Below are 23,311 nucleotides of genomic sequence, written 5' to 3' on the forward strand. Positions count from 1 at the left end.
TAGATTGTTGAAACCTTCTTATGAAAAAACCCCCACAAAATCTTTTATTAATATATTTTCATACTGATTACATATTTATCAATAATATTTTGGATATCTGGGGTTAAATAAAATGTATCATCAAAAGTTAATCTCACCTGCTTTTTTTTTTAACTTTAATGTGGCTACTAGAAAATTTCAAATTATGTATGTGCTTTGCCTTACATTTGTGGGATGGAATTGTACTAGATGTTTAAAAAAAATCTTTTGAGCCATGGGAACCTCTTGTACTCTTATTTTCTTCATGCCTAAGACTTGAAATTAGGTGGACTCTAGAATTCTTCCCCTGGTAGGAGTGCAGAAAATGGTATTGACGATCCAAAGAAGAATAGACATATCACAGGTGAAACAGGAGGACAGCAAAACTTCCTGGAGTTCCTTTATTGGAACTAATCCATGCATTAACAATTACCAACAGGGACTTCCCTGCCGGTCCAGTGGTTAGGACTCCACACTTCCACTGCAGTGGGTGTGGGTTCAATCCCTGGTGGGGGAACTAAGATCCCACATGCTGCGCAGTACGGCCAAAAGAAAAACCAAAACCCAAAAACAACAACAAAAAACCCAAAAAAACAATTACCAACAAAAGAACTACAGGTGGTGAAGGCAGTGTTTAAAGTAGGGTTAATGCAGACCCAGAGGCTGAGAATTCTTTGCAGTGATCACAACTGGTCTTGATTATTACCTGGTGTATCAGTCAGGGTTCTCAGCTGCAGACAACAGCACCATCTTTGGCTAACCTGAGCAAAAATGAAAGACTTAGAAATCAAGATAAGGCACAGAATTGCTGCTGAGGCTGCAGAACCTGTCTTGTGAAATGGGCCAAAGGACTAGAAAGACAGCCCAGGTCATCCTGCCTGAGCAATAGGTTAGGATGGCACTTCTCACCCTACTGCTCCTGGCACTTGAAGCCCATCTGGTGGAGCCTCTATGCCACCACCTCCTCTGCACTCTGACACTGCTCCAGGGTGCTTTCTCAGCTGTCCATACATCTAATCACTCTTCCAAGATCAAAGTCACAGGTTTGGGGAACTGACTGAGGGAGCTGGGTCACTGGGGCTCTAGAGCCCATGCTGCTGGGGGTGAGAAGAGGGAGGATGTGGCGCCTTAACTCCTGAAAGAGGTGGAATCTGCCTCCCACCAAGACTCACATGAGGGGAAGCAGCCACACGGGACATGGATTTGGATGAGTGTAGACAACGAAAACAGAAAAAAAAATTCAGACCAGTACAAAGACAGGAAGAATCCTTTTCCTCAGGACTGTCTTAGTTTTGTGGAGAGCAATAAACTCAAGAGCTACACTATAGTTAATCTGTATTCTATTTATGTTATTATTTATATAATAAACCCTTTCATAGCATGCAGTATGATTATATATATATATAAATATAAATATGGTGGTCACTCTTCTAAATGTTTCATAAATATTAATTCTGCTAACCTTCATATCAACTTCTCTATCATCATCTCTATTTATGGATGGTTAAACTGAAGCCCAAAGAAGTAAAGTAACTTGGCCAAAATCACACAGCTAGTAGGTGGTAGGAGAGATTTGAAGCTATGTAGTCTGGGGTTCCAGGGCTGATCGTTTAACTACTATACCACACTCCTCCTTACTATAGCAATTTTTATCTGTAGTTATGCTTAAGAAGATGTTTAGTAAGCAATATATAATTTATTCCGTTATGTGGGTTCTATCCTTTGAACCATTTTTACTGTTTTTATATATAAAGCCCTGAGTTTACAGAGAGAAGTCATTGAATAGCGGGTGATGTAATTAACAACTGCAATCAAGCAACTTACGTACAAGTTGTAAAGATCAGATAAATGACAGATGTTACAGGATAGTTCATGATAAGAAAATACTTCATACTTTTGGCCCCAGAGGACTCTTACTTTAAGAAATGTTTCCAACTTCTTTTATAAATAATTCTTTTTTCTTACCCCCTTATATGATTTTTCAGTGATTTTCTAAAAATCAAAATTTATTTTGTTGTGTCAAGATATTGAGTCCTATCCAGACCCCTGGTTATACAGGAATTTACTCATGTTTTCTAATAGAACTTGTAAGGTTTCATTTATTTACATTTAGAGCTTTATCCATTTGGCGGTTATACTTATGTGTGGTGTGAGGTATAGATCTAAAATTTGATCTTTTCCCAAATAGTTATCCAGCTGTCCCAATATCATGTTTTAAAAAGCCCATCCTCTTCCAGTGATTTAAGACACCATCACCTAATTCAGACTTCTAAAAGTAAAGCCATTTCTTAAAGTGAGACAACAGACTTTATCAATAACGTTTCATTAAAAGGCAAGATTGCTCACTTTTCTCAAGACCATCTGATTTTGATCACTTCAGAAAACTGAGAAATTTGCTGTGGCTGAAGTACAGCTGTGATACTCAGAAACGTTGCTTATTTAAGAGAAAAACTGTCCTTACTTTTTAAACTCATCTGACTTTTGAGAACTGAGAGACGCTTCTTTCCTACTGTCTGGTGTATATCAGGGACCCTGAAACCACAGAAGCAAGGGAAGCCGAACACACAATCACTTGTCTGATAACGGCCGTTTCCCTTTATCTCATGTCTTGAGCACATCTGAGTGCCGTGCCCAGCAGTTCAAGGATCTCTCTTTCTCAGCTTGTATTTACTGCTTTTTTATTAGAAACTTTTTTTTTTTTTTCCCCCGGTACGCGGGCCTCTCACTGTTGTGGCCTCTCCCGTTGCGGAGCACAGGCTCCGGACACACAGGCTCAGCGGCCATGGCTCACGGGCCTAGCCGCTCCGCGGCATGTGGGATCTTCCTGGACCGGGGCACGAACCCGTGTCCCCTGCATCGGCAGGCGGACTCTCAACCACTGCGCCACCAGGGAAGCCCTATTAGAAACTTTCTCGTCTAATGGTTTCCTGAGCGTAGATTAGAAATTTGCAACAAGAGACATTTTCCCTGGTAAGGAATTACTTTGGTTATGAACTAATGGGAACTAGTGGTACATATTTACTGTTAAATATTCTGTTTCCTCTTTTACAAATATCACACATTGCACAAATATTTGTGGTGTGCCTTCCAAATACAAGGTGCAACAGTGTGTTACAGAATGACATATGCTGGGTTCTGGTTTCAACTTCCCAGTTTCGCTTGTATGGTATTTTTTCCTCTATTTTCTTCTAGTTACATGATTATGCAGATGTTACATGCATATCCCAGATATAAAATCTCAGGGTTGGTAGGAAGCTTAGCAGTTACTTGATTTATCAGCCACGTCTTGCATCCACTGGTGCTCCGCTCATGTTTAAAATTTTATTAGAACAGATGGATCAGAGTGAGTTCAGAGAAGGTACATCTATGGAACTTGACAAGTTACTGACTTGAATCACAGAATGGTGATTGTAAGGAAGGTAGTTCAGATAAGTGCTGTATGGGGAAAAGAAGAAATGGAAGAAAACAAGTGGCCAATATACAGGGAACTATATAATTTATCATACAAGCAAGAACATTTTTGAGGGTGAAAGGGATACTATCAATAATTATGTTAGGACAATAGACACAAGCTGGGACTGTCCTTGGTAAATCACAATAGACCTATAGTAATTTAGGAAGGTGGAAAGAGTAAGCATATTGTCCATTAAGAACCTAGAGATATCATAAGGGCCTGACGAGTGTGTTTACGGGACTGCCCAGATAAATTTTTCCTCCTGGTATAATCGTAGTCTTGACACTTAAATTTACGTTTGCAGTTAAGGGGCAAAACAATCAGACCTGGGGATCAGAGATGCTTTCTCTGCAGCCTCTCAATAGTCTCTTCAATTTGTTTCAATACCAAGGAAATCAGAAATCTCAGACCAATGCCGGATGTGGCAGGAATCCCAGGACAATCCACAACTTCCCTGCCAATTTAGGGTTATCTGCCTGGAACCATTTCAACTGGCAGCGGCAAGTACCTTATGAAGCAACCAGGATGAAGTTGTTACCAGGATGAAGATCCATGTCAACTAAGGCTTGCTAAGTGTGTCACGCATTCAGCTAAGATTTACTGCCTGTCTGTTGCCTTACTCGTATTTCATTTAATCATATGTCCCCATGCGGCTGCTCTTCTTGCTTCATCTTACGTAAGAGGAGACTCAGGCTCATAAAGCTAAGTGACTCCACCAAGGTGACAGCTGAACAGGGACTAGGATAGAGACTCAAGCCTGCTCCTCTTTCTCGTTCTGCCACGTACTGGCAGGTGGCAGAAGCGCCCGGAGACGTTCGGGGAGGTCCATAACAGGCCACGCACTGCCCTGCTCCCTTGGCCTTGGACATCCACCTCCCCTTCGATAAAGTGCTCCAGTGGGTGAAGCCGAAGGAGAGGCAGCGAACGGATACACGCGAAGGCTTAACTCGGACCGTGAACTTCGGCCGAGTAGGAAAGGCTCGCTCCGCCCTCCCCCAACATTACGGCGGCTGCGTCAACGAGCTGCGGCCCACACTCAACATGGCGGCGGCGGCGGCGCCCGCGGCCTCCTGCCCTTCTCCATCATGGCGGCAACCGGACCCGCCTCCGCGGGCGCTGGAGTCATGTGACCCACACAATGGCTGAGCACCTACTCCAGGCTTCCCGGCAACGCCAAGTGAAAGTCATGACGGCCGCCGCGGGTTCGGCGGGCCAAGCCGCGGTGCCCCTGCTGCTGTGCGCGCTGCTGGCGCCCGGCAGCGCGTACGTGCTCGACGACTCCGACGGGCTGGGCCGGGAGTTCGACGGCATCGGAGCTATCAGCGGCGGCGGGGTGAGCAGCGGGGGGTGGGACGCACGGGTGGCGTCAGGGCACAGCTCCGTCTCGCCCCACAAGCCCCCGCGGCATAGCCCAGCGTTTCGACGCTCTCCCGTCGCGGCCCGGCTACCGGCGGGCGCCCTTCGCCTGGCTGTCCAGACCCGCCGTCGCGGGGCTGAAACCTGCGTTTGCTGGTTTAAAATGAACCTGTAGAGCCAGTTAGATTTAACAGATCCGGGGGTCCACCGAGTAAGTGACAGGTCTAGATAGTGACAAGGCTGGAGCTCAAACCCTTCCTTTCTCTGGGCAGCGGGGCCTGTGTGTGTGTGGGGTCTCTTCGCCTTGGAGAGGGCACTCTGGGAGGGTCGCTCCAGAGACGGCCAGGGAGCCGAGGAGCATCCGTCTGCTGAAGAGGATGCCCCAGTGGGATGCTTTGGCTGTGCCTCTTCTTTTTTAGGGAGGGGGTTCGGGAGTCCTGGACCAGTACTGCAGGATGCGGTTGGGCTCTTTCAAAGGGTCAACTACCGAATAAGTTTTTTTTTTTTTTTTTTTTGGCGGTACGTGGACCTCTCACTGTTGTGGCCTCTTCCGTTGCGGAGCACAGGCTCCGGACACACAGGCTCAGCGGCCATGGCTCACGGGCCCAGCCGCTCCGCCGCATGTGGGATCTTCCCGGACCGGGGCACGAACCCGCGTCCCCTGCATCGGCAGGCGGACTCTCAACCATGGCGCCACCAGGGAAGCACCCGGATAAGTTTTTGTTTGGAGGCACAGCAGGTATCTCAAGGCCTCTTTAGGAAGGTGAGAGGCTAGAAACTGGGACTTTTTTTTTTTTTTTTCTTTTTCTAATGGCAGGCTACACCAGTATCAACTGATAGTTTAGGATTGTTTACTGTTGGAGGGTTGTTTTCCCCTGGGATGGCAAAGGCCTAAGGGGGTGAGTTGCCCTCTGGAAGGGGCAATGCCTCATTGGTGGCTATTTATGTGTGTGAGGAGAGGGAAACGATGGGTCACCAGTCAAGATAGTGACTCACCACCGTTAAGATGCGTAAGAATCACCTGGTCGTTTGTTTCCATGCAGACTCTGGCCTCCCCGCCAGCTCCCATTCTGACTTTACAGTTCTGGAGTGGGGCCTGAGAATCTGCTTTTTAACAAATGCGCCAGTGCCTTCTCATACTAAATGTTGAGAGAACTATTTTCCTGATTCAAGGATCTCTGGAGCAAGCGGTTTTCTGTTTTTTAAATAAAATTTTAATTTAAAGATAGTTTCTGATGTACAGAAAAGTTGCCTAGACAATACAGAGTTCTCATATACCCTGTAGCCAGTTTTCTCCTGTTATCAGCATCCCACATTAGAACGGGACATTTGTCCCAACCAATATTAATTACGTTAATGAAAGTCTGTACTTCCTTTCATATTTCCTTAGTTGTTACCTAATGCTCTTTTTCGGTTTCGGGATCCCATCCAGGATACTAATTGCATTTAATTGGCATGTCTTTTTAGTCTTTTTTAGGCTGTGTCACTTGGGATAAGTTTGTATTATCTGGGCATTTTAAAATACTTATGTTAAGGGAGACATGAGGGCCATTCCAGCTTAATGCAACATTTGTGTGGGCACAGCTGGTAATTTCCTTAGTTCCCTAGTCATGCTGATGGGTGGCTCCTAGGCCTGGGAGCTTGCCACAGTAGCTTGATTGTCCTTGGCTCCTAACAATTTACTTAGTCCTGTCTCATGCTCTTTGTAACCATTGTCTTGTCTTTGTTTTATCTCCTTGTGTTTGTAGCTTTTGGGTCCATGGGGTTTATGGTGGCAGATCTTTGGGTGAGAGGGATTTTCTTTTTTGTACCCCAGATCATAGCTAAAACTGATTTTATTTGAAAATGGTAAGGCAGAATTCTTGAATTGGTTGAATGGGTTGTTTGTTGGGTTGAGTCAGATTGGTGCTTGTATCCTTAGATGCAATTCAGAACCAGCTTGAATGCTTGCTTGCTGGGTGGATGTTTTGGGCTGGTCTCAGCCTATTGATAACCAGTGCTGTGGAGGGACTGGTCCTTGAGCTTCTTTTTTTTTTTTTTCTAACGTTTTTATTGGAGTATAACTGCTTTACAATGGTGTGTTAGTTTCTGCTTTATAACAAAATGAATCAGTTATACATATACATATATCCCCATATCTCTTCCCTCTTGCGTCTCCCTCCCACCCTCCCTCCGTATCCCACCCCTCTAGCTGTTCACAAAGTACTGAGCTGATCTCCCTGTGCTATGCGGCTACTTCCCATTAGCTATCTATTTTACATTTGATAGTATATATATGTCCATGCCACTCTCTCACTTTGTCCCAGTTTACCTTTCCCCCTCCCCGTGTCCTCAAGTCCATTCTCGGGTAGGTCTGCGTCTTTATTCCTGTCTTGCACCTAGGTTCTTCATGACTATTTTTTTTTTTTTTTTAGATTCCATATATATGTGTTAGCATGTGGTATTTGTTTTCTCTTTCTGACTTACTTCACTCTGTATGACAGACTCTAGGTCCATCCACCTCACTACAAATAACTCAATTTTGTTCCTTTTTATGGCTAATATTCCATTGTATATATGTTCCACATCTTCTTTATCCATTCATCTGTTGATGGACACTTAGGTTGCTTCCATGTCCTGGCTATTGTAAATAGAGCTGCAATGAACATTGTGGTACATGACTCTTTTTGAATTATGGTTTTCTCAGGGTATATGCCCAGTAGTGGGATTGCTGGGTCGTATGGTAGTTCTATTTTTAGTTTTTTAAGGAACCTCCATACTGTTCTCCACAGTGGCTGTATCAATTTACATTCCCACCAACAGTGTATGAGGGTTCCCTTTTCTCCACACCCTCTTCAGCATTTACTGTTTGTAGATTTTTTGATTATGGCCATTCTGACCGGTGTGAGGTGGTATCTCACTGTAGTTTTGATTTGCATTTCTCTAATGATTAATGATGTTGAGCATTCTTTCATGTGTTTGTTGGCAATCTGTATATCTTCTTTGGAGAAATGTCTGTTTAGGTCTTCTGCTTTTTTGGATTGGGTTGTTTGTTTTTTTGATATTGAGCTGCATGAGCTGCTTGTAAATTTTGGAGAATAATCCTTTGTCAGTTGCTTCATTTGCAAATATTTTCTCCCATTCTGAGCGTTGTCTTTTCATCTTGTTTGTGGTTTCCTTTGCTGTGCAAAAGCTTTGAAGTTTCATTAGGTCCCATTTGTTTATTTTTGTTTTTATTTCCATTTCTCTAGGAGATGCGTCAAAAAAGATCTTGCTGTGATTTATGTCATAGAATGTTCTGCCTATGTTTTCCACTAAGAGTTTGATAGTGTCTGGCCTTGCATTTAGGTCTTTAATCCATTTTGAGTTTATTTTTGTGTATGGTGTTAGGGAATGTTCTAATTTCATTCTTTTACATGTAGCTGTCCAGTTTTCCCAGCACCACTTATTGAAGAGGCTGTCTTTTCTCCATTCTATATTCTTGCCTCTTTTATGAAAGATAAGGTGACCATATGTGCATGGGATTATCTCTGGGCTTTCTATCCTGTTCCATTGATCTATATTTCTGTTTTAGTGCCAGTACCATACTGTCTTGATTACTGTAGCTTTGTAGTATAGTCTGAAGTCCAAGAGGCTGATTCCTCCAGCTCCGTTTTTCTTTCTCAAGATTGCTTTGGCTATTCGGGGTCTTTTGTGTTTCCATACAAATTGTGAAATTTTTTGTTATAGTTCTGTGAAAAACATCAGTTGTAGTTTGATAGGGATTGCATTGAATCTGTCGATTGTTTTGGGTAGTATACTCATTTTCACAATGTTGATTCTTCCAATCCAAGAACATGGTATATCTCTCCATCTATTTGTATCATCTTTAATTTCTTTCATCAGTGTCTTACAAGTTTCTGCATACAGGTCTTTTGTCTCCTTAGGTAGGTTTATTCCTAGGTATTTTATTCTTTCTGTTGCAGTGGTAAATGGGAGTGTTTTCTTAATTTCACTTTCAGATTTTTCATCGTTAGTGTATAAGAATGCAAGAGATTTCTGTGCATTACTTTTGTAACCTGCTACTTTACCTAATTCATTGATTAGCTCTAGTAGTTTTCTGGTAGCATCTTTAGATTTCTCTGTGTATAGTGTCATGTCATCTGCAAACAGTGACAGCTTTGCTACTTCTTTTCCCATTTGGATTCCTTTTATTTCTTTTTCTTCTCTGATTGCTGTGGCTAAAACTTGCAAAACAATGTTGAATAAGAGTGGTGAGAGTGGGCAGCCTTGTCTTGTTCCTGATCTTAGTGGAAATGGTTTCAGTTTTTCACCACTGAGGACGATGTTGGCTGTGGGTTTGTCATATATGGCCTTTATTATGTTGATGTAAGTTCCCTCTGTGCCTACTTTCTGGAGGTTTTTTTATCATAAATCGGTGTTGAATTTTGTCGAAAGCTTTCTGTGCATCTATTGAGATGATCATATGGTTTTTTTCCTTCAATTTGTTAATATGGTGTATCACATCAATTGATTTTGCATATATTGAAGAATATACATTCTTGCATTCCTGGGATAAACCCCACTTGATCATGGTGTATGATCCTTTTAATGTGCTGTTGGATTCTGTTTGCTAGTATTTTGTTGAGGATTTTTGCATCTATGTTTATCAGTGATACTGGTCTGTAGTGTTTTTTTTTTTTGTGACATCCTTTTCTGGTTTTTGTATCAGGGTGATGGTGGCCTCGTAGAATGAGTTTGGGAGTGTTCCTCTCTCTGCTATTTTGGAAGAGTTTGAGAAGGATGGGTGTTAGCTCTTCTCGAAATGTTTGATAGAATTTGCCTGTGAAGCCATCTGCTCCTGGGCTTTTGTTTATTGGAAGATTTTTTTTTTTTTGTGGTAGTGGGCCTCTCACTGTTGTGGCCCCTCCCGGTGCGGAGCACAGACTCCGGGCACGCAGGCCCAGCGGCCATGGCTCACGGGCCCAGCTGCTCCGTGGCATGTGGGATCCTCCCAGACCACAGCACGAACCCGTGTCCCCTGCATTGGCAGGCGGACTCTCAACCACTGCGCCACCAGGGAAGTCCATATTGGAAGATTTTTAATCACAGTTTCAATTTCAGTGCTTGTGATTGGTCTGTTCATATTTTCTGTTTCTTCCTGGTTCAGTCTCAGAAGGTTGTGCATTTCTAAGAGTTTGTCCATTTCTTCCAGGTTGTCCATTTTATTGGCATATAGTTGCTTGTAGTAATCTCTCATGATCCTTTGTATTTCTGCAGTGTCAGTTGTTACTTCCCCTTTTTCATTTCTAATTCTATTGATTGGAGTTTTCTCCCTTTTTTTCTTTATGATTCTGGCTAATGCTTTATCAATTTTCTTTATCTTCTCAGAGAATCAGATTTTAGTGTTATTGATCTTTGCTATCGTTTCCTTCATTTCTTTTTCATTTATTTTTGATCTGATCTTTATGATTTCTTTCCTTCTGCTAACTTATGGTTTTTTTTCTTCTTCTTTCTTTAATTGCGTTAGGTGTAATGTTAGGTTGTTTATTTGAGATGTTTCTTGTTTCTTAAGGTAGGATTGTATTGCTATAAACTTCCCTCTTAGAACTGCTTTTGCTGCATCCCATTGGTTTTGGGTTGTTGTGTTTTCATTGTCATTTGTTTCTAGGTATTTTTTGATTTCCTCTTTGGTTTCTTCAGTGATCTCTTGGTTATTAAGTAGTGTATTGTTTAGCCTCCATGTGCTTGTATTTTTTACATACTTTTTCCTGTAATTGATATCTAATCTCATAGCATTGTGGGCAGAAAAGATACTTGATACAACTTCAATTTTCTTAAATTTACCAAGGCTTGACTTGTGACCCAAGATATGATCTATCCTGGAGAATGTTCCATGAGCACTTGAGGAAAAAGTGTATTATGTTGTTTTTGGGTGGAATGTCCTATAAATATCAATTAAGTCCATGTTGTTTAATGTATCATTTAAAGCTTGTCTTCCCTTATTTATTTTCATTTTGGATGATCTGTCCACTGGTGAAAGTGGGGTGTTAAAGTCCCCTACTATGATTGTGTTACTGTCGATTTCCCCTTTTATGGCTGTTAGTATTTGCCTTATGTATTGAGGTGCTCCTATGTTGGGTGCATAAATATTTACAATTGTTATATCTTCTTCATGCATTGATCCCTTGATCATTATGTAGTGTCCTTCTTTGTCTCTTCTAATAGTGTTTATTTTAAAGTCTATTTTGTCTGATATGAGAATTGCTACTCCAGCTTTCTTTTGATTTCCATTTGCATGGAGTATGTTTTTCCATCCCCTCACTTTCAATCTGTATGTGTCCCTAGGTCTGAAGTGGGTCTCTTGTAGACAGCATATATACGGGTCTTGTTTTTGTATCCATTCAGCCAGTCTATGTCTTTTGGTTGGAGCGTTTAATCCATGTACATTTTAGGTAATTATTGATACGTATGTTCCTATTACCATTTTCTTAATTGTTTTGGGTTTGTTATTGTAGGTCCTTTCCTTCTGTTGTTTCCTGCCTAGAGAAGTTCCTTTAGCATTTGTTGTAAAGCTGGTATGGTGTTGCAGAATTCTGTTAGTTTTTACTTGTCTGTAAATGTTTTAATTTCTCTGTCAAATCTGAATGAGATCCTTGCTGGACAGAGTAATCTTGGTTGTAGGTTTTTCTCCTTCATCACTTTAAATATGTCCTGCCACTCCCTTCTGGCTTGTAGAGTTTCTGAGGAAAGACCAGCTGTTAACCTTATGGGATTCCCTTGTATGTTATTTGCTGTTTTTCCCTTGCTGCTTTTAATATGTTTTCTTTGTATTTAATTTTTTATAGTTTGATTACTATGTGTCTTGGCGTGTTCTCCTTGGATTTATCCTGTATGGGACTCTCTGTGCTTCCTGCATTTGATTAACTATTTCCTTACCTATATTAGGGAAGATTTCAACTATAATCTCTTCAAATATTTTCTCAGTCCCTTTCTTTTTCTCTTCTTCTTCTGCGACCCCTATAATTCGAATATTGGTGTGTTTAATGTTGTCTCAGAGGTCTCTGATACTTTCCTCAAATCTTTTCATTCTTTTTTCTTTATTCTGCTCTGTGATAGTTATTTCCTCTATTTTATCATCCAGGTCACTTATCCATTCTTCTGCCTCAGTTATTCTGCTATTGATCCCTTCTAGAGTATTTTTAATTTCATTTATTTTGTTGTTCATCATTGTTTGTTTGCTCTTTAGTTCTTCTCGGTCCTTGTTAAACATTTCTTATGTTTTCTCCATTCTATTTCCAAGATTTTGGATCATCTTTACTATAATTATTCTGAATTCTTTTTCAGGTAGACTGCCTATTTCCTCTTCATTTGTTAGGTCTGGTTGGTTTTTACCTTGCTCCTTCATCTGCTGTGTGTTTCCTTGTCTTCTCATTTCGCTTAACTTACTGTGTTTGGGGTCTCCTTTTTGCAGCCTGCAGGTTTGTAGTTCCCGTTGTTTTTGGTGTTTGCCTCCAGTGACTAAGATTGGTTCAGTGGGTTGTGTAGGCTTCCTGGTGGAGGGAACTAGTGCCTGTGTTCTGGTGGATGAGGCTGGATCTTGTCTTTCTGGTGTGCAGGCCCATGTCTGATGGTGTGTTTTGGCGTGTCTGTGACCTATTATGATTTTAGGCAGCCTCTCTGCTAATGGGTGGGGTTGTGTTCCTGTCTTGCTAGTTGTTTGGCAAAGGGTGTCCAGCACTGTAGCTTGCTGGCCATTGAGTGGAGCTGGGTCTTGGCGTTGAGATGTAGAGCTCTGGGAGATTTTTGCTGTTTGATAATACAGTGGAGCTGGGAGTTCTCTGGTGGACCAGTGTCTTGAACTGGGCTCTCCTACGTCAGAAGCACAGCCCTGATGCCTGACTGGAGCACCAAGAGCCTGTCATCCACACAGCTCAGAATAAAAGGGAGAAAAGAAAGAAAGAAAGAAAAAGATAAAATAAAGTAAGATTAAATTAAAAAGTTATTAAAATAAAAAACAAAAAGTAATTATTAAAAAATTTTTAAAGTAATTTAAAAAAAAAGAAAGAAGAGAACAACCAAACCAGAAAGCAAATCCACCAATGATAGCACGTGCTGAATAGTTTATTAAAAAGAGAAAAGAAAATAAAAAAAAAAGGACAGAACCCCAGGACAAATGGTAAAAGCAAAGCTATACAGACAAAATCACACACAGAATCATACGCATACACACTGACAATAAGAGAAAAAGGGAAAAAAAAAATCATTACTCCCCAAATCCACCTCCTCAATTTGGGGTGATTCATTGCCTGTTCACGTATTCCACAGATGCAGGGTACATCACGTTGATTGTGGAGATTTAATCCGCTGCTTCTGAGGCTGCTGGGAGAGATTTCCATTTCTCTTCTTTGTTCGCACGGCTCCCGGGGTTCAGCTTTGGATTTGGCCCCGCCTCTGCATGTAGGTTGCCGGAGGGCGTCTGTTCTTTGCTCAGAGCAGACGGGGTTAAAGAAGCAGCTGATTCGGGGGCTCTGGCTCACTCAGGCCGGGGAGAGGGAGGGGTACGGATCCGGGGTGAGTCTGCGGTGGCAGAGGCCACTGTGATGTTGCACCAGCCGGAGGCGCGCCGTGCGTTCTTCCTGGGAAGCTGTCCCTGGGTCACGGGACCCTGGCAGCGGCGGGCTGCACAGGCTCCTGGGAGGGCAGGTGTGGATAGTGACCTGTGGTTGCACACGGGCTTCTTGGTGGCTGCAGCAGCAGCCTTAGCCCATCTCTGGGGTCCGCGCTGTTAGCCGCAGCTTGCGCCCGTCTCTGGAGCTCCTTCAAGTAGCACTCTTAATCCCCTCTCCTCGCACACCAGGAAACAAAGAGGCGAGAAAAAGTCTCTTGCGTTTTTGGCAGTTACAGACCTTTTCCCGGACTCCCTCCTGGCTAGCTGTGGCCCACTAGCCCCCTTCAGGCTGTGTTCACGCAGCTCCCTCCCACTGGTGCAGGTCCCGTACCTATTCTTTTGTCTCTGTTTTTTCTTTTTTCTTTTGCCCTACCCAGGTACATGGGGAGTTTCTTGCCTTTTGGGAGGTCTGAGGTCTTCTGCCAGCGTTCAGTAGGTGTTCTGTAGGAGCTGTTCCACATGTAGATGTATTTCTGATGTATTTGTGGGCAGGAAGGTGATCTCCACGTCTTACTCTTCTGCCATCTTGAAGCTCCTCTCTGTGCTATTTACTATGATTGCAAGATGCCCTCAGTGATAACTGTCAGAAAACCTTGAAAATAAAAAGTTTATTACTCACAGGTCCTGGAAAGCACATGGCACACCTGGGCCACACAGGGAGGTTGTAGGTAGAGAGGGGGGTGTGGGTCTGGGGTTCTGCTTTCATTAGGGTCAAGGGTGAGGCCTAGGGTTTTGTGGGCTCACTTTTTATTGGTGAGTTCAAAACTTAAGAGTAGAAATTTAAAGTGCAGGAAGAGAAAAAAAAAATGACCCTAATGATGGTCAGTTATCGAAATCAACCAAGATCTCAAACAAAGAATCCCCCCCACCCCCTCCCACCAACCCCAGCCTGGCTCTTTATCTAGTTCTGTGGCTGGCAGTGTGTTTATTTGAGATAGCTATCTCTGAAGTGGATAACTCTGGAGTGGATGCCTTGCAATCAAAGCTTAAGTCCTGCCCTTCCATTACAAAAAAGGAAAAACCAACTGTTGGGGATTACACTACAATCCACCCTTCATGCCTAGGCATCAGAGTCAGTGGTGAGGACGTTAACTGCCTGAGTAGCTGATTTACTAAAAGTCAGGGATAGGGCATGTTGTAACCTAGAAAGGATTTTAGTAGCACTCCTGTAATAATTATATCGAACAAGCAGTAGTCCTGAAATCCAGCTGGTAGCCATTGACCCAAGCTTAAAGGGTCACACCTTGAAACGAGATCAGTGATGTTGGGGCCCTAGGGATCCATTCAAAGATTAGATAATGTTATGATTAACATCTGGGGACATCTGGTGTAAGTAGGTTTGAATCTGTGCTGAGTTGGTGGATTGCTCCGTATCGCACCCAACCACTGTCTTAGAATAGGTCAGTTCAATTAATGGATTGTGTCTCATTTGAGGAGGCAGTGATGCAGGTGTGTTTATAAAGTTAGGCCTCTATGGTGCAAATATTTGATTCAGGTTATTTCATAAGAGGCACTTCTACGGAAACAAAAGAAAAACAATGGTTAGTGTTTGGAGCAGATTATAAACCTAGTCTGAGGCCTGAGGGTAGCCAGTTGAGATTTCTAGATGTAGGACTTGAAGCATATTCAGACGGGGTGGGGACAGATGGTGGCAATCATAGATTTTCCTGGTTTGTAGTCTGAATATCTCTGGTGGTGGGGGGGTTCTTTCTGAGTGGTCCATGCAGCAAGAGGCACAAAGATTGTTCATACATGAACTGTTGTAGTGATTTCTCTGGAGTTTATATCTAGTTGTCCCACTTTAGCTTGCATGGCTTCAGGAAAAGGGCAATTTTAGTTCTCAATAATTCCAAATCAGAAAGGTGGGAAAAAGTTGGAAACAATATCTGGAGAGTTGTAGCCAGATATTAGAGGAAGTGAGAAGACTTCAGTATTCAGTCCAGTTTACAGGTAGAAAACAAACCTCAAAGGCAATTAACAGGACTAAAATCTGATATCCACAGGGTGTCCTATAGTTTCCCCTTCCCCCCACCTTTTATCAGAGATAACCCAAATAAGGCTAATTTACTTGCAAAATAAGTCTGGCCTGATTATTTAATAATTAATTAATTTATTATTTATTAAGTGCAACAAGAATAGTGATAGACCATGTAGGCTCTTTCAAGTATACTCTGCTGGACCTTCACACAAGGAATCACAGATTGGACTCTTAGAAGTCTCTCTTAAGGTAGGAAGCCAAGCTATGAGCTTACCATCAGACTTTCCCTGCAGTACTGATAGATTTGGGTGAATTCCTTTCTTCTCGAGGTCCACCAAATATCCTGAGGTTCCTACATCTGCCAGGAAGCGACCTTCCTTACTCACCTGGTAAGGCTTCTGTAAGCAAGTTGCCAGGCTGATTTTTCCAAGGAGCTTTATTGGCTCCATAAGTCAAGCTTAGTTCCTTAAATCTGTCTGGTCATATCTGAGTCTATGTTCATCTCTCTCAGATATGACATTCCAGTTAAAACCTTAGTAATACAATCAATGTTTCCAATTGTGTCCTGTTACAAGGAGGACAGATTCTTAGGAACTTATGCAAATAAATATATTGCTATGAAAATGAGAATACTCACTAAGAGTTTCTAAATTCTGAAGGGATCAGGTAGGGAGAAATTCGTTTTATCTTTGTTTATAAGGGTACACTTTACCAAATTGCTGTAAGTCATAGACAGCTTAGGAAAAAGGGTTTCCTTAAGTCTGGGGGAAAAAAAAAACCTTTCAAGAACTAATAATGTTTCAGATAAAAAGTCATAAAAATTATAATTATCCTCATCAGTTCATTCAGTTTCTTGTAATTAATTCTGATTGATCTTGATCTTTAGTTAACAGTTTTATGAATCTTTTTTTTTTTTTTTCGGTACGCGGGCCTCTCACTGTTGTGGCCTCTCCCGTTGCGGAGCATAGGCTCTGGATGCGCAGGCTCAGTGGCCATGGCTCACAGGCCCAGCCGCTCTGCGGCATGTGGGATCCTCCCGGACCGGGGCACGAACCTGTGTCCCCTGCATGGGCAGGCGGACTCTCAACCACTGCACCACCAGGGAAGCCCTGAATCTTTTTTTACCTTAGAGTTCTGTAAATTCTTACCCAGTTGAGCAATATGATCTGAAAATTATCAGAATCCTGTACTTGAAGTTAGAGTCCTTTTCACAAGTCTTCTTGAAGATGAAGCACTTTTCAAAGAACACTTTTGCAAAAGCATCAGAGTAAATAATTGTCTGTAAATGACAAAAAGACTTAAACACGACCATGTTAAAGATCTGATAAAGTTTATTATAATGCACATGACAAGGAAATTAGGTTATTTCTGTGACATACAACATTTTAAGTTAATAACTAGAATTACAAGTGATAACATTATACCAGGATATAGCAGGTATCTAGGAATTTCATGTAATTTCTGGAACACATATATTAGTAACATATATCAATACAAATATAACCTAAAGAAGGTTTAGCATTATGTCTTTGACAGTGCTTCCCATGCAATTTAACATACCAAATAAGCCTAATTAGTTTAATGTCTGTCTTTTTATAAGGAGAAAGACCACATCTTTTGAGATGTTCCAGGGCCCATCTGGAAAATCTCAAAGTTATCTTGAGGTCAAAAAGACTTCATTTAGAATTTGATTTTGGGAAGTTTGTCAAAATATCAAAAGCTGTTAAAATACTTGATTAAATAGGATTGTTGGTCACTGTGAAATAATACTTAGTTATCCATTTAACCAAAATGACAAGAACTTCACGGGCAAATACATAAAGTTACTTATTTTAATCCCAGTTTAACCCCCCCCCGCCCCAAACACACAACCTTAGCTCTTTTAATAGAGAAGACTCACGTTTTTTTTTTTTTTAAGTAATTAAAGATTCAGTAAAGATAATGTGAAGCATAGAATATTATTTTGATAAAACACAGAATCTTTATTTCCTAGGCAGGTTACTTAAAAGGTAAAGAAAAACCTTTCACAGGCTTATCAAGAGCAGACCAATAGTCTAATAAAAATTTGTCTTCTTAGCAGATGAAAGATAATTAAGTTTTAGTTTTTACATAAGTACACTATTAAAGTTTATTTAAAAAATCCTTATAATAAATTTATTTCATTTTTAGCTAGCTTGACTACACAGGTAAAATTCCCTCTCTTCTTCTCTCTCTCTCTTTCCCCAGCTTCTATATCCATTCATTTTGTCTACTTTAGGACAAAATTACTTTCATTTCCCTAACAAAAATACATCTCCCTACCTCATACCTTTTCTTAGCCAAAATACATCCTACTTTCCTTGATAGAATTGTTTCCCTTATTATTTCCAGTATTTTAATTACATATATTAGTTAGAATGCTTGACTCTTATAAACCTTAATTTCTAGTGAAAACTAGGAAGTAAACAATTGTGAACTGTTATACCAGTATTCTGTAGGTTGGCAAATTTATGAATATATTTTATAATTTCTAGAAGCATATGCTTCTTTTTTGGTACAGTTTTTCATTGTAGCACAAGACATGTTTTCTAACAGATCTAAATATCTTTTATTTGTCTATGATAAGAAACCAAAAGTAGATAAACCTATGTTCAGTAATTAATGTTTTAGCATTTTATATTATTCGGAAATTATCTATATATTTAATTAATTTCCATCATTTAACTTAGCAAAACTCTAAGGTTTCAAGTTACCGACGAGATTTGGGTGACCATTTTTAAGTAGACGTACCAGAAAACATAATTATTTTTGAAAAGTGGATGCCTTGGTGATCAGAGATTAAGTTTTGCATTTGCATTACAAGAAGGAAAAGCCAGTGGATAACTTGGTCTGTAGTCTGATCACAGATCTGACCTTCTACTGTGGGAAAAAAAAATCTTTTCCCTAACCCAGCTGATTTTTACATTTTTATTTTCTAATGTTGCAACCTCACTCATACGTGCTGGTGCATATTTCAAGGTAAACAGTAGACTAATGGGCTAATAAATAAATACTAATAATACTAATAAATACTAATGTATTTATTCTTTACTACTACCATTCTCCTTTCTATTTTTGTGGTTTAAACCTGGAATAGCCAGTATTTCTTAAAATGAGGACTCATAATGTCCTAATATCTTTACTTTGATATTAAATCCATTGTTTAACTTGCTGAAAATGGAAATGTTTTGTTATTTTATGTTTATTAACTCAGTTTAAAATTATTAAAATGAGAAGAATTGTTTCGTAACTCAGAATAGGAGACTGTTATCTATTCTAATAGTGTCCTTATGTGTAATGCATCACTCATCTTAGGAGTTCGGTAAATACGATTGGATGAAAATGGTTGCAAGACTATATTTGTACACCACTTTAAACTTCTTTCTGAAGTCCCTGGTACCTAGCAAAGTTTGTGGCAATAAGTGTTAGGAATCTTCATATTTGATAGGGAAGGCAGTATGGTGTACATGGACTGAAGAGCAGATTGCTAGGGATCTGTTCTGGGACCTGCCACTCACTGTACAGCCTTGGGCAGGTTATTTAACTTCCCTGTATCTCAGGTTTTTTTCTGGGGACACAGTGATACCTACCTGGTAGGAACATTGTGAGGATAGATGTCAAAGCACAGGATGGCATCTGTCACACGACTAATTTTGGTTAATATCATTCTGTTTCATAGATTAGTGGGGAGGAAGTTATTCCAAGGATTTTAAATGAAAAACGTGTTCCAGTTTGGGTATACAATGCCTGCCATTTGTTGAGAGCTTACTATGTTCCAGCTACTGTGCTAAGGCTTCCTGGGCTGCTTGTAAAGAGCTCCAGGCCTTATTCAGGGAGCGTGATTAGTAATTTGGTAATTTGTTATTGCTTCATGGTACGTTTCAACGTTTGGCTGTACTGCTCCTAACTGACTATTGCCATTGACTAATGCTTTTGCATTCGGTGTGACTGTAGGCTTGCAATAGAGTAATGATGTGGTGTGGTTACTCAAAGTTGGCACTTTCTGTGTTAGCGATAGAAGAGCACAGAGAGAAAAATAACCCCCAAACAGTGAAACACACTGTTCTAACAACAATGTATATCGTTAGCATAATGCAGAGCAGGCAGCTTTGTTTACCTTGGGTCAAGGATAGGTTAGTGTGCATATACAGCATTCATTCACTTTAATATTTGAGCCTCTGCTAGTCTGTAAGCTCTTTGAGAAAGTGACTCTATTTTTAAAAACAATTTGTGTATACAGTGCCTGTCAATTCTTGAGAGCTTACTATGTGCCAGCTACTGTGCTAAGTCCTTTACATATACTTTATTTTAGTCTTAGGACAGCTGAATGAATAAGATAACCCACTTTATGATAAATTGCCCTTGGTCACATTGCTTGTAAATGATGTAATCAGGATACCAGCTTCATGGACGCAAAGCCTATATTATGTTGCCTGTGCAGTGCAACAAATGATAACATAAAAGATATTAAATAAATGGTTATTGAATAATAGAATAAATGGGGATATGAACTTGAATAAGACACAGTCCTTGTCCTCAAGGAACTTAGAGGTGAAACAGAAAAGTAAAGCAGTGATGAGGGTGCAGGGATAGAAGAGTTATGGTAGCCATGTGGACCTTGTGCCGAGGGAGTCCACAGTCCAATCTGCGTCAGTGGTCCCCGACCCTTTTGGCACCAGGGACCGATTTCGTGGAAGACAATTTTCCCATGGACCGGGGGAGGGGGGATAGTTTCGGGATGATTCAAGCGCGTTACATTTATTGTGCATTTTATTTCTATTATTATTACATTGTAATATATAATGAAATGATTATACAACTCACCATAATGCTGACAGGAGGTGGAGCTCAGGCGGTAATGAGAGCGATGGGGAGCGGCTGTAAATATAGATGAAGCTTCGCTCACTCGCCCTCCACTCACCTCCTGCCGTGCGGCCCCGTTCCTAATAGGCCACCGACTGTACCGGTCTGTGGCCTGGGAGTTGGGGACCCCTGACTTACGTCAAACTTATGGGGAGAAGCAGAAGGTGTTCTTCCTTGAAGAGGTGGAGTTTGACCTGAAAGCTGAAGGATGAATTGGATTTGGCCAAATGAAGGTGTAGAATGCATTCCAGACAGAAGAAAGAGAAAAATTAGTTTGTTAGACCTAGATAGATGGTGCGAGAGTGATAAGGGGTAAAGTGTCAGAGTTAGAATCCAAATAATTAAGGGATTTGGGTATAAAACTGAACAATCTGAACTTTATCCTGAAAGCTCTTGGGGGAGGGAAGTCTTGGCATGTTTAAACAGAGTAGTTTCATGGTTAGATTTTTGTTTTGTTTTGTTTTGGGAAGATTAATCTGACAAGTAGTATGGAGGATAAAATATGGGGAGGCAGATGGGAGACCCTGAAACCATTTAGGCTGCTCTAATAATTGAGGAGAGCCTAGGAAGGTAGTGGGGTTGAAGATGAGGGGATGGATTTGAGAGATATTAAGGAGGTCTTGGTGACTGAAGATAGATGGAAAGTTTGATGAAAGGGTGACCCTAAATTTATGGCTCAGACAGGTGTTATTCTTTACTAAGATAGCAAATACATGAGAAGGAAACAGATTTAGGAAAAAGTGCTATGTTTGGTTGGGGATGTGTTGAGCTTGAAGTGGCTAGAGAGTAGCTCCATGGGCCTGTGTGTCAGTGGCAGGGGCTGAGACACCAGTGGTAGCATATATGAGAGTAAAATAGAACATCAAGCCCCATGGAAGTCAAGTCTTGCCCTTGGCATACACCTGGCAAGGTGTTGGTTGTTTCATGTTAAAACCTATCTCTTTATTCCCCTTGCTACTGTTGCCCCCCAAAGTATACATACTTGGTGGGTTATTGATTTTGTGATTTCTCTGTTCAAGCAGTCATCAGCCATGGTTTAGGTATGATCAAGTGTTGTTTCCTGCATCTTCCACCTCTCTCTTTCTATTCTGATGGAAAGTCTTGTGTGAGGTTTCCTTAGTACAGCCTGGCCTGGGGAATCACTGTGTGGTCATTCTTAATAGCAAGAGGTAGCACCTATAAATCTAATAAGAATGAGGAGAGTGGAGGTTCCTTTAAGCAGTGCTGCTTGTAGTATTTTCTTGCAAGACGTTGAGGGGAAAAATTACCTGAGATTCATCTTTCCCATTCTGGCCCCCAGATGTTGTAGTTGACAAACAGCCTTAAGACAGAGAAACTGTTTCATTTCTTCTAAAAACCACTCTGTGAGTCAAGGTCCTCAAGATAAATTTGTAATAATGAGATTCATCAATAGACTTAGCAAGCTTACCTCCCAGCCAACCCTCATCTCAGTAGAAGAGAAACCTGGTTGTTGCTTGGAACCTATGTTTTAGCTATGGGACAGACAACAGCCGTATTTGCCCAATGATGGGCAAAACCAAGACAGGCAAACAGATAACCTGGGAAACGACTTTCCGCAGCTCAATGCTGCCCAAGAGCTGGCTAAATACGGGCATGCTAGATGGCATGCATAAGCACTCTGAAAAGGTGTTCATTATTGGATTTGTTTTATTCATACTTTTGAAAACTTTTTATTTTTTAGGCAACCTCCCGACTTCTAGTAAATTACCCAGAGCCCTATCGTTCTCAAATACTGGATTATCTCTTTAAGGTAATGAAAAAATAATTATTTAATGCTTTCTGTGATATCTTAGAAACTGTGGTGAATGTCACTAATAGTCTTTAGTACCTTCACCATTCTAGTTTTTAAAAAACTAGGCAAATTACTTTTGGAATAAGTTGCTGTTTATTTGAAGTTTTGCTTTGGTTTTCTCATCTGCAAAACCAAAGGCAGTGATTAGTAATTGTCTTAAAGTGTTTTGTCCTTCATACAATGAATCACAGTGTTAATATTGTTACTTCTTTCCCCAGCCGAACTTCGGTGCCTCTTTGCATATTCTAAAAGTTGAAATAGGTGGTGATGGGCAGACAACAGGTAGGAGTATTTGTGGAATGGCATCGTTTTCCCCCAATATTTAAACCTATACTTAAACTTGTGGACTGTGGTTTCAGAATATAAAGAATGCCAACATTTTTGTTGTTGATTACTGCTTAGATTGTTCTTTATTGTTCCTTCTTCATTCTAATTATTTTTAAAATATTATATCAAAATATGCATTTTTTCCATACAAAGCAGCTTGTGGACTTTAGATTGCTTATTTAGTTGAAGTACTAAGCAGTAAACAAATCCACAGTTTTTTATAAACTAATATTTACTAGACAGAGCATAGGGAGAGTTTGGAATTTTACTGAGAAGTTAAAAAAAGAAAGATTTTAATGTATAAAATATGTAAGATGTTATTAGCTTTAAATAAAATATGTGGCAAAAATATAAGTAATTTCAGAGATATTTCAGAGATATAGCTTTTTTGTCTTTTAAAAATAAAATCATTTTCAACCACTAAATTTTCAATCTTCCTTGGCATAATTTTGGCTTTGTGTAGTACATGTAGTCAATTAAAAAATTTATAGGTCTCTGGTTTTCAGGAAGAAAATTCTCTCAATGATTGTATATAACTTACTTTTTATCAGTTAGATTCCATTATAGTGAACCTTAGAGTATTGTCTATATGCCCATGTACCTGTTAGTGACTTGGAAGTGGCTTTTGTTAAATAGATATATCTGTGTAGTGGAATTGGTATTTAATTCATGCTGAAAGAAACAATGCAAATGAAAAACAAAAGAAAATCCCATAACAAAACTATCCCCAACCTATTATAAAAGACATGCATTTTATTGTCAAACCCTATTTTGCAGAAGTGATAATGACTGGCCACCTTCATTTGCTGAAGCTAAATTAGAGGTAGAGATACAGAAGCAGGTAGTTCTTGTGAA

The 23,311-nt window shown here is 40.5% G+C and overlaps 1 protein-coding gene across 6 annotated transcripts in view; it reads left to right on the forward strand.

Annotated features, from left to right (window-relative positions):
* The first annotated feature begins 4,172 nt into the window (after positions 1 to 4,172).
* Positions 4,173 to 23,311, forward strand: part of GALC (galactosylceramidase) — a 63,623-nt gene continuing 44,484 nt past the window's right edge. For 2 of the 6 annotated variants that reach the window (XR_010941214.1, XM_067728657.1), the window contains exons 1-3: positions 4,174 to 4,805; positions 22,019 to 22,087; positions 22,348 to 22,411. Coding sequence is in view for 2 of the 6 variants with exons in the window: in XM_067728657.1 (XP_067584758.1) it covers positions 4,611 to 4,805; positions 22,019 to 22,087; positions 22,348 to 22,411 (328 nt within the window). In the remaining 4 variants the exon portion in view is untranslated. Of the gene's footprint in view, positions 4,806 to 4,892; positions 5,040 to 5,570; positions 5,592 to 22,018; positions 22,088 to 22,347; positions 22,412 to 23,311 lie in introns of those variants that run through there. The other 4 variants (XM_067728677.1, XM_067728687.1, XM_067728667.1 and 1 more) reach the window with 4 other exon arrangements.

This window comes from Pseudorca crassidens, chromosome 1 (assembly GCF_039906515.1).
Source record: "Pseudorca crassidens isolate mPseCra1 chromosome 1, mPseCra1.hap1, whole genome shotgun sequence".
NCBI lineage: Eukaryota > Metazoa > Chordata > Mammalia > Artiodactyla > Delphinidae > Pseudorca > Pseudorca crassidens.